This window comes from Zootermopsis nevadensis, unplaced genomic scaffold, assembly GCF_977971745.1.
Source record: "Zootermopsis nevadensis isolate Lab colony 2312 unplaced genomic scaffold, Znev_1.0 Znev_ptg000011l, whole genome shotgun sequence".
Classification (NCBI taxonomy): domain Eukaryota; kingdom Metazoa; phylum Arthropoda; class Insecta; order Blattodea; family Termopsidae; genus Zootermopsis; species Zootermopsis nevadensis.
In genome coordinates this window covers 13,497,913-13,510,000 of record NW_028259143.1, presented here as the reverse complement: position 1 = coordinate 13,510,000, position 12,088 = coordinate 13,497,913, and the positions used below count along the sequence as shown (strand labels likewise).

General features: G+C 46.2%; 1 protein-coding gene across 1 annotated transcript in view; it reads right to left on the bottom strand.

Moving 5' to 3' along the window:
* Positions 1–8,598, bottom strand: part of LOC110835354 (bestrophin-2a) — a 23,031-nt gene extending 14,433 nt beyond the window's left edge. The window contains exons 1-2 of the mRNA XM_087347408.1: positions 8,165–8,598; positions 5,119–5,229 (exon numbers count right to left, since the gene is read on the bottom strand). Of these exons, the coding sequence (XP_087203534.1) occupies positions 5,119–5,229; positions 8,165–8,235 (182 nt within the window). The 5' untranslated portion in view covers positions 8,236–8,598. The remainder of the gene's footprint in view (positions 1–5,118; positions 5,230–8,164) is intronic.
* Between the last annotated feature and the right edge of the window lie 3,490 nt (positions 8,599–12,088).

Here is a 12,088-nt window from a genome sequence, read left to right as displayed (position 1 = left end):
CATAAACCGCGCCGACACAAAGTACACAAACGTCAGAGAATTCTGACATTAATTTTGAAGGTCAAAGATCAAAATACGCTGACCAAGTCAGAATCGCTTTGCTATGCATACTTTTGTGAACTTGTTAATTTCTCTATGTGTTCGTTGAAACACAACACACAGTTTACAACACAATTCTAATTGTTTATTATTATTATTATTATTAGTGTCCTGTCTGACGACAGGTCCATATGAACAGGATCCTTCCATCCTTTTCTCAGACTGGGACCTGTTCACATACGTTCTTGGCAGATGATCCAGAAGTGGTTTGCCATTGCCTTCTTCTGTGTGTGAATGGAGTAATTGTTGGGATGCCACGGAGAAACCGGGAAGCCCCCGGAGGAAAACTCCGTGTTACCTAAACCACGGCCTTGCCCAACACAAGTTATAAATTCGGGCACCGCCGGGAATCGAACCCGAGACCCCAGGATTACAAGGCCAGCGTTCTAACCGATAGACCACCGTGGCGGTTAATTGTTTATTAAGTTATTTTATTCTGAAGAATTCTGTAGTATTTAAATGAGTATTTTTAAACTTTCCTTTTCATCTTCTGTCTCACCCTATCATATTGCCTATCATTGCCTGTGATTATTAGTTATCAGGAAACTATTTTTCTGTGCTGAAGATAAGCTGGCGAGCTGTCAGTTGGATTTTGCAGCATAGACTGACAATACAAAGTTATTAGTATCTGAAGATATCCGTCTTCTGGGTTGTTGCGCTGTGTAGTCTGGTTGATGTTAACCAACGTTTCAGAGGTCATACTGCCTCCGTCATCAGGGCGATGAATATGCCAATAGACAACCAACCAACCAACCAACCAAAAAGCTAACTGAGGGCGGAGGCCTGCGCAAGCGCAAGCATCGTCCCTACCTAGGTGAAACCATTCCTGTGCACAAGGCGCATTGCTGGAAATGGTAAACGATCTTAATATAAACGGAAATTTTGCTAACGCTAACGGGGTTTCGTCGTGGCGGGAGCCTCGACCATTCAAACTGGGATCTATTGCTGCTGATGGGAGGTTATCCCGTCAGGCAAGTTGTCCAAAGGAATCTGGTTGGTTGGATCTCTGGGGTTTGAACCCAGAAAGGGAGGGGCCGTTTCGGCTGAAGGCCTCTGCGGCATGGGGGGAAGATCACTTCAGCTGATGGCCTCCATGATCGGGGGGGGGGGAGAGTGGCGGGCCGTGCCCCTATTAAGTTATACCCTGGCATTCGCCTTACAACTGAGGAAAAGCACGGAAAACCTCAGTCAGGGTAGCCGAGTAGTCTAACCACTCGTTGTGCCGACTTGGCCGTCTTTTGGGGACGGCCTCGGCTGGCCTGCTGAAGATCGATCGCCCTCGGTTGCCCTTGGGTGACCTCTGACAGCCCTCGTTCGGCACGAGTGCCTCCCGAGTTGCCGGACTAAGGGGTTCCCCACACCAGCTAACTTCGAGTCAAATCTCTCAGTCAGTGCTCTGATGTGGTCGGCAAAGAAAGGGACCCCCAGATCATCATGTATTTGCTTGTTACTAACGTACCAGGGCGCGTTAGTAACAATGCGAAGACACTTGGATTGCAGAACTTGCAGCTTCCGGACGTGGGTGCGGGCAGCTGACCTCCAGATCGGGCATGCGTAATCCATCATGGGACGGATGAGCTGCTTATAGAGCAGCACATCGTTCCTGATGGACAGGCCACTTCTCCTATTGATGAGCGGGCCTAGCACACCTAATCGTTGCGCAGCCTTCTTTCCCACCTGGTTGACGTGCGCCGACCAGGTAAGCCCGGCGTCAAGGGTGACCCCCAGATACCGCGCTGTTTTGACCCATTGGATCGGCTGTCCGAGAAACTGCACTGCTCTGGGCTGTTGGATGCGTCTTCTCGCCGAAACAAAGAGAACCGCGGTGCTCTTCGAGACGTTGATAGCAATCCTCTAGGCCCTGAGCCAGAGCTCAAGTCTACTGAGGTAGGTCTCCAGATACCTGACGAGAAGCGTTGGGCTACGGGACGTGGCTACTAGAGCCGTGTCGTCCGCGTACTGTGCTAACTCGACGTGGCGGGACGGTGTGAGTATGTCGTTGACATACAGACTGAAGAGCACAGGGGAGAGAAGTCCGCCCTGCACAACTCCAGCCCGCATGGCACGATGTGTGGACGTGGCCGACTGGAAGGACGTCTGGAATGTCCGGTCAGCGAGGTAGGAAGAGATGATTTTCACCAAGTAGGACGGGAAGTTGAGGACGGTCAGTTTGTATAGGAGGCCTTGGACCCAGACTGTGTCGAAGGCTTTGGCCACGTCCAGGAAAACCGCGCCGGTTAGCCGCTTCTCATCAAGGTTTCTGTTGACCCTTTCGACGAGGCGAGCCAGCTGCAACGACGTGCTGTGTCTGGGTCGATGCCAATAGGCCAACCAACCAAAAAGCTAACTGAGGGCGGAGGTCTGCGCAAGCGCAAGCCTCGTCCCTACCTAGGTGACACCATTCCTGCGCTCAAGGCGCATTGCTGGAAATGGTAAACGGTCTTAATGTAAAAAACGGAAATTTTGCTGACGCTAACTGGGTTACGCCGTGGCTGGAGCCTCGACCATTCAAACTGGGATCTGTTGCTGCTGATGGGAGGTTATCCCGTCAGGCAAGTTGTCCAAAGGAATTTGGTTGGTTGGATCTCTGGGGTTTGAACCCAGAGAGGGAGGGGCCGTTCGGCTGAAGGCCTCTGCGGCATGGGGTGTAGATCACTTCAGCTGATGGCCTCCATGATCGGGGGGGAGGGTGGCGGGCCGTGCCCCTATTAAGTTATACCCTGGCATTCGCCTTACAACTGAGGAAAAGCACGGAAAACCCCAGTCAGGGTAGCCGAGTGGCCTAACCACTCCTTGTGCCGACTTGGCCGTCTGTTGGGGACGGCCTCGGCTGGCCTGCTGAACATCGATCGCCCTCGGTTGCCCTTGGGCGACCTCTGGCAGCCCTCGTTCGGCACGAGTGCCTCCCGAGTTGCCGGACTAAGGGGTTCCCCACACCAGCTAACCTCGAGTCAAATCTCTCAGTCAGTGCTCTGGTGTGGTCGGCAAAGAAAGGGACCCCCAGATCCTCATGTATTTGCCTGTTACTAACGTACCAGGGCGCGTTAGTAACAATGTGAAGACACTTGGATTGCAGAACTTGCAGCTTCCGGACGTGGGTGCGGGCAGCTGACCTCCAGATCGGGCATGCGTAATCCATCATGGGACGGATGAGCTGCTTATAGAGCAGCACATCGTTCCTGATGGACAGGCCACTTCTCGTATTGATGAGCGGGCCTAGCACACCTAATCGTTGCGCAGCCTTCTTTCCCACCTGGTTGACGTGCGCCGACCAGGTAAGCCCGGCGTCAAGGGTGACCCCCAGATACCGAGCTGTTTTGACCCATTCGATCGGCTGTCCGAGAAACTGCACCGCTCTGGGCTGTTGGATGCGTCTTCTCGCCGAAACGAAGAGAACCGCGGTGCTCTTCGAGACGTTGATAGCAATCCTCCAGGCCCTGAGCCAGAGCTCAAGTCTACTGAGGTAGGTCTCCAGATGCCTGACGAGAAGCGTTGGGCTACGGGACGTGGCTACTAGAGCCGTGTCGTCCGCGTACTGTGCCAACTCGACGTGGCGAGACGGAGTGGGTATGTCGTTGACATACAGGCTGAAGAGCACAGGGGAGAGAGATGCCAATAGGATGTGAGGTGCTAGGTTTATAGGCCGGAAAGTGAAAGGTGTAACCTGCCCCGAGCCAATGGGAGCAGGCAAGGGAGTGGACCAATGGTAGCACGTGGGCTAGAGTGGGAGAGAAAGTAGAGATAGAAAGGTTGAGTTTGGTTGTATGGATCAGGGCCCTGAAAAGGGCCATGTTAGTGGTCTGGTTGGTTCTGGCGGCGCACTCTTGCTCGCTCTCGGAGTCCTCGAAGTGTGTGAATAAGAGGCTTTCATTACCGGCTCAGGTGAAGTCCATCTTCCCTGTTAAAGTTATCGGGATGTGGTTCGATCTCGATGGCTTCCCTGATTATCCGATCCATGTAGCCGGTTTTTGAGGAGAGAATAGAAGTGTCCTCGAGCTCTATACGGTGTTCCATGTTGAAGCGCTGTTCAGCAACCGCAGATTTCTCGGGCTGCCCGAGCCGGATGTGGCGTTCGTGCTCCTTGATCCTGGCCTCAACGGAACGGCCTGTCTGGCCAATGTAGACTTTACCGCACTCGCAGGGATCACTGTATACGCCAGGCGTCTTCAGTCCTAGGTCGTCCTTTACCGGCCGGAGAAAACTGGAAATTTTCTTTGGCGGAAGACCAACAGACTTGATGTCGTGCCTGGCCAGCAACCTGCTTATGCGGTTGAAGGTCGTCCCGACGTAAGGCAGGAAGGCAATCGAGGCTGGTTTTTCAGTAGGCGGTGGCAGCCTCGCAGGCGGATTGAGAGCTTTCTGAATCTGACGGTTGCTGTATCCGTCTCTCCCTCTCCCACTCTCGCCCACGTGCTACCATTGGTCCACTCCCATGCCTGCTCCCATTAGCTCGGGGCAGGCTACACCTTTCACTTTCCGGCCTGTAAACCTAGCACCTCACACCCTATTGGCATGTTCATCGCCCTGATGACGGAGGCAGTATGACCTCTGAAACGCTGGTTAACATCAACCAGACTACACAGCGCAACAACCCAGAAGACGGATATCTTCATACTCATCGCTGTGAGAACCACAAGTCTTACTTATTAGTATCTGTTATTAGACGCCTAGGAACTTACCTAGAGATGCAGCACAATAGTAAAATAAATAATGTGGAGGGAGACGAGAAAATTAAAAACACATTTTAACAGCGATAAAAGTGGAACAAATTAGGATGTTTAAATTTCTGTGGCATCCTTGGAAGGTTTTTACGACACTCCTGTTGCGAACCAGTGACTCGAATATATTATCTAACACGAGTATTCAAAAAGTTGTTTGAGACTTGTGCTCCTTTGCTCTTTGACAGAGCAGTAACTCAGTTTCTGTTATTTTGAACACCAAACTTTGCATAGCGCCATCCCTAGCGTCCATCACCAAAAGAAATACGTCCACCAAGAAGCACCAAGTCTAAAAACTCACTTCTTTTGGTCTGAATCCAGGAAGAACCTGTAGACGAAGTTAAAGGTGTAGTAAAGGAGCAGAAACATGGCAAGGTCTGGCCACACCAGCTTGTAGATACTGCCTCGCCATCTGCAACAATTGATACGCTGTTAGAACACATTCAGTATTATGACAGGACATATTTCTGTAAATACACCATTCGCCAGATACAGCAAGTCCACCACACGGTAACCTCACTAATCGTAATATTTTTCTTCACTTCTTCTACTTCCGGTTTAACAATGTTTTTTACACACATTTTCCGGTATCCTTTTACGGGTCCCAACTTTCCGTTGGCTTGATCTATGGACATTAGATAGTACTCCTTGGACGAGGGATCGGCCCGTCCCAAGGCCTTTACCTGTACACAGGACAGCACAACAAAGGAAAACGCGGACACGAACACGAACAGTGGGATTCGAACCCACGGTCCCAGCGACCAAGCGGCACAAGGCTCATGCCTCAGACAGCGCGGCCACTGCAGACCTTTTTTCACCTAAAGCAAAAATTGCTTAATAAAATGTAACCGAGTGGAATTGTGAATGAAACTTTAAGCACAATTTGAGAAAATCTTTAGCTACTACTTATGAATCATTATTGAAATCATACAGACGGTATATTGATTAATTTCTTCCAAAAACCGAAGTATCCGTTATATTTTAGTCGGAAGTCTTTAAGAAGTAATATTCCAGAATTGCTCAAATATCTGACAACTTTATCGGCAGAAGTCACAAAATGATCTGTCCCGTTAACCATTCCAACATCAGTTGCTTCTGTCTAGCGATTATTATCTGCGTTGAAGAGGATCCATAACTACCCATGATGCACGCAGAATCAGGACAGAGTCACTACATTGTCATTAACACCAACTGAGAAGAAAATTATTCCAGACACAGAAACAGCCTGACAGTCTGTGACCTCGTGATAGATAATTTTCACTGTAATAAACCGTCGCATGTAAATGAAAGCGCAAGGTGCAGTGGAACGAGGAAAGGCCAGTAATCTTTAACCGTTTTTCTTAGTTCACATTTACTTGCACTTTTAAAAAAGTAAAGCTGTCCCACTATACGCAATGTAGGCGCTTGGGGGAAAGGTGGTATAGGTCCTACTCATTTTTAATGACCCTGACAATACTGGAAGAGGAGTACAAACTTTTTGGGTTACTGGGCAGAAATTTACCGATGTTTCATGAGTACTTGCTTCCTCTATCATCGACCTGATGATGGTGGCAGCAAGTACCTGTTAAATATCGGCAAATTTCTAACAGACTACACGGCGCAGTATTCCAGAAGACGTCATCTTCATATTCACCGCAGCGAGAATCTGAAATCTTACCAGACGTGGGTTACTTTATCGGCCTATTCAAGTGTTTCTCGCTTTTTGCGCACTGCAGTTTCTTTGGATCTTCGAAGATTAATGTTCAGACTTGCTTAGACCCTGTACAGTTGAGTAATCTGAAGGGAACATCGCGTGGGATGTCACTGAGTGACAGTGATGGGCAGGTAAAAACTAAATTGCAGGTACCGAATCACAATTACACCGCACTAAAATAAATATACGACTCAATGAATCAACGAGCTCTGTCTGCTATTTAGTTTGTCACATATATACACTTATCGATAGTCGCACTGCAGATGCGATTCAAGATTATTGCGAAGAATTGATTCAGCATTTCTATTGTTCAGTAGTTCAACCTTGCACTGAATTAAAGGTGCAGTCGCCGAATGTCGAAAACTCAGCAGTATTAAACTTTGTGTGAACTGGCATTTATCAAGCTGCCAACTACGCATAAAGTAATGTAATTATTATGTGGGATTTGAGGTTTTCACGGCGGTGAGTCTGAAGATCATTGTGCCGCTTGGTCGCTGGGACCGCGGGTTCGAATCCCACTCAAGCCGTGGATGTTTGTCCACGTTTTTCTGTGTTGTGCTATCCTGTGTACAGGTAGAGGCTAAGGAGTCCCACGAAATGTCTATAGATCAAGCCAACTAAAAGTTGGGACCCGCAGTGCTCAGGCACTTGAAGAACGGGTCGCTCCCAGTATCCTAGTATCCCAGAGTCTGAGTATTGCTGTCTTCAATGTAATTGTTGTTAATACACTGATGTTCCGATAAACTGATTTGGAATTCACACACGGAAGTCACAGGCTACGTCTGACACAGTCAAAACCATCTACGCGATCCGCCAGTTTTCAATTACGTTTGGGTAGCCGCTCAGTTGTACAGCTACCAGATGCTCACAGGGAAGGGATAATCAAACTCTACTGACTGGCAGGGCGGAAAATACGCTGCTAAACTTCGACAGAATTTCGCCATCTGATGTGTGTCATTACAGAGTATGACAGTTGCATGAAATCTGTTTGATGAAACTATAGTTTCGTCGAAAAATACCGTTGTTTTAAATCGGAGATCCCTCACAGTCACAGTCAGCTCAACCGTTGTTCGACAAAACTGAGCCGAAAGGTTTCTTACAACTTGAGTCCCTTTGGGAATGTAGCCTTGCAGTTACGTGCTGCAAAGTGGTATCCTGCATAATGGTAAAAGGGTCTCCTATTCAAACCGAAGCCCCTGTTCCGAAGTAAATTGCGCCCTTTGTCGTCGTCGCCTTTGGCTCAACTACCACACCCGACGTCACGACAAAATACGGAATGCTCCCAAAAAGATGTATTACACAACAGAAATTCAGTTGGACGCTTACCAGTCACTTGCTCACTTCTGTCGACTGTGCTACGAAGCTGACGGTGGTCATTTTGAACACTTGCATTGGATTCGCAAATACTGACGTATGTAACATCATCACCAAACCCGTGAACATTTAAGATTTGATTAAAGAACAATTTCCACCTATTCAAAATTGAATCCGCAAGTGAATTGCCATTATCATTTTTTATCAAATTAGTCTGAGGTTGATATCCTTTCTCAAAATCATTTATGGCCCTGTACAAATCTCTGATATTTTTGTCCTTGCTTTGTCTCAAACTCAACAACAACAACAACAAGTGTTTTGATTTGTATATTTTACTTACCGAAAAAGTAATTTCAAGAAACATCCAAATCCTCTGCACGTAGCTACTTCGCCGGTATAAGTCACAGTCATCTTGATGTTTTCTTCAACAGTTCAAGTTATATTGAATAAATCAAGTGGGATGTTATCTTTACGAAACTTGCAACGTACTCTTATGATACGTTTACACAGCGAGAGTTTATAGAATACAATTAGGCATAACAGTCAGGTAAAATTGCACAAAAGTATCTTATGTATATGCACTTTTTCCACAAGCGATTCCCAGTCCATTTGTTTCCACAGTAACGAAGGGCGATTGTTGACGTCAATAAATACCAATAAAATATAACAATGTTAGCCAAAACTGTGACGTAACAATTATTGTTTCTTCAGTAAATAAATATGGAGTGCTTTACACTTTATTGAGGCAAATCTACTGCATATATAAAACAAATTCACAACTGGAAAAAACTTTAACAAAGTTGATGTATCAAGAAATGTAAAGATTTCTAATTATTTTTCTCAATATGTGCCCCGTTTATTAACCTGAAAGCCCCGAGAGTCGAGCAGACCCAGATATTAATGAAGTGGACGACCGTGAAGGTATTAGTACAGGAGAGGAATACTCTTCCCTTGTGAATGAAATTGTTTGTGTGGGTCACTACTGTGACGTACCTCATGCAAATAAGAAGTCTGAGAACCTTAGTGCATATAGAGTTAATGTGGTTTGTGACAACTGTTGTGTACCACACAAAGGAAAACCGTGCAGAGTACCTTGTGGGTTCGATAAGTTGGTCGAGAGGATTTGATGGTTAGTTATCGGTCGCCGAATGGAGTAATTGCTGCTGCTTGTACGCTCATTAAGTAATGCCCCACATTTTTTTTCTCAGCCAATAATGAAGATAGATAAGTGTACTTTTACATGCTTGAGATTTGATGTTTCCCGCGTTCGTGTACGGAGTTTCAAATGATTCCAACCGATAGCGGAGCTGTAGTGAACTGTTAAAATGGCGTCTGTGAACGACTCTCGTTACAAGCAACGAGCTGTAATTGAATTCCTTGTTGCTGAAAAAGAAACGGTGGTGAACATTCATAAACGTTTGTGTGCTGTGTATGGAAGCTGTGCAGTCGATAGGAGCACCGTTGGTCGCTGGGCTAAGAGAGTTAAAGCTTCAGGAAGTGAAGAAACCGAGCTCCGTGATCTGCCGCGCTCTGGGCGTCCTGCCACAGCCACCACTCCAGACATGTTGAACCGCGCGGATGCCATTATTCGTGAGGATCGGCGCATCACAACTCGACAATTGGCCCAACAGCTTTCAGTCAGCAATGGAAGTGTGATTGCAATTATCCAGGCTCTCGCATATTCGAAGGTGTGCGCAAGATGGGTTCCACGAAGTCTCACAGCAGACCACAGGATTCAAAGGAAAACGATTTCTTCTGAATTGTTGGAGCGTTTTGATGCTGAGGGAGAGGTCTTTCTGTCCCGGATCATTACAGGTGACGAAACCTGGATACACCACTTTGAGCCAGAGACAAAAAGGCAGTCAATGGAGTGGCATCATCCTCAATCACCGAGAAAGAAGAAATTCAAGACAACTCCCTCCGCCGGAAAAGTCATGATGACTGTCTTTTGGGACAGTGATGGGGTCATTCTTGTGGATGTGATGCCAAGAGGTGCGACCATCAATTCAGACGCGTACATCAGGACCCTGAAAACCCTCAAGAAGCGTTTTCGACGAGTTCGGCCTCACAAGCATCCAGCAGAAATTTTGCTCCTGCACGACAATGCACGCCCTCACACAAGTCAGAGAACCCGGGAATAAATCACCAAATTGGGTTGGACGGTGCTACCCCATCCACCCTACAGTCCAGATCTGGCACCCTCCGACTTCCATCTCTTTGGGCCACTTAAAGATGCTATTCGCGGAACAAGATTTGAAGATGACGAGAGCGTGATTCAAGCAGTGAGGACATGGCTACGTGCACAGGACAAGAGCTGGTACCGGCAAGGCATGCATGCACTTGTTCCACGCTGGCGTAAAACCGTACAAGTTGATGGGGACTATGTGGAAAAATAGTATGTGTAAAGGAAACATTGATTTATATTGTCACTAAATTTGAGCCATCTTGAATAAATATGTTCTGAGGAAAAAAATGTGGGGCATTACTTAATGAGCGACCCTCGTACAAGAGATTTATTACTAATATATAGTAACAAGTACAACAGGTTGTTGCTTAAGGCTGTAGCAGTGGCCGACTTCTGACTGAACGGAGTACCGTCGCCAAGACTAAACTTGTAACAGATCAAAAGCGTCTTGCTGCTATATTGGTCAGCAAGGGCGTAGTCCGGGTACAATATGTCCTCCGTACTCTTTATAGATAAAAAGCTTCTAGAACATTCTATAGTTTTTATGAAGTTGTCCTCTGGCACTTGCCTCATTTTCGGACTATGGCTGATGTTTTATTAATTATTTCGAAATAATACATTTGTGGGGTGACAGTGCCTCCGTTTTCTTGAAAACAACTTAATTATCAAAAGAGGATAAGATCGGTGAAATTCCTAGTTACGGAATTGGGCAAGTATTTTCATATACATGACTTATATTCATGTGCTACAATTATATTAATAATATGCAACTATTTATAGAAACTAATAACAATATCATATTACCTAATTACAACACAACCTAGTGGATGGATTCAGTGAATATTGCGTGCAGCAGCTATGTGGGTGGAGGCTCGGCGACCCCGGACAATGATACCAGTTCGAATTGAACTGCATGCGAAAGCAAGGGAGGCCAGTTCATGGCGAAGTAGCCTGAAAGATCGATTATTTGATATGCACATACAATATAAGGGATTCTTCATGAAAAGGCCGGGTAATTGCAATTTGATGCAGTACCACTTTTAGGTCAAAAACCCTGATCTCTTTGTGGGCACCAGTAGGCCAATACCATTTTACGTGAGAAATGAGGTTCGAGCCCAATTAGCCAAAATGAAACAAGAGACATCTGACTCCAGCTATATAAACGCATTGAATGTAGTAATTAGGAATGGAAAAAACACCGCGCATTTGCCTAGATACCAGGCACGTGAATAAAAATAGGGTCCAGCTGATTTCAGAACATAGTGATAACCACTTAACTGTTACATTAAGTAAAGAAATTTTAAAATTAGGGAGAGGGCATTATTAATTACAGGTGGGCAGTGGAAACCGATGGTCACACTAATTTTTAGTGGGTATATGTCACAATCACTGAAGTTGTATTTTTCTCCTTAATGCAAAGAAAATGACACAAGCATCTTCAATTGGCCCAGCTCACTCGTCACACCTCTGACATTTGCTATGAAACAGATCGTGCCCATCAGAGGGTTTCACTGGATAAATAATAAATTATAGTCTTATTATCATGGTAACCTCATGGCCTGAACATACACTTCTCAAGAGGGCAGCTTTCTGGGTTACAAATTCTGCCTTGCCTAAGCAACAAAGTGCAAGTCTCTCCACAAGGATGAACCAAAATATTTAGCGCGAAATTAAATGATGAGCTCCACATAAACAAGGCAAGTGGTCACATTTGCAACCTTTCTTCCTTTAGGTAATACTTGAAGTACTCATGACAGCGGGTGTGAGGACGGCTGTTTTCTGGGTTGTGAAACTGTGTAATCTGGTAGAAGTTTACCAGCATTTCAGATGTACTTGCTGTCTTCATCAGAGTGACTTATAGCCATCATGATTTGAGGCAACAAGTAACTCTGAAATGTCAGTAAACTTCAATCAAACTACATGGCACGTGAACTCAGAAATGAGCCATCTCTTTACTTTCTTTGGACAAAAGACTTGGTTTGGCTCTAGAGGTGTTTGGACACGTTGCTAACACAAAACTGAAATGAGCTCACTGGGATTTGTTCCCAGCTATCCAATTTCATTGTTCATCAAGCTACC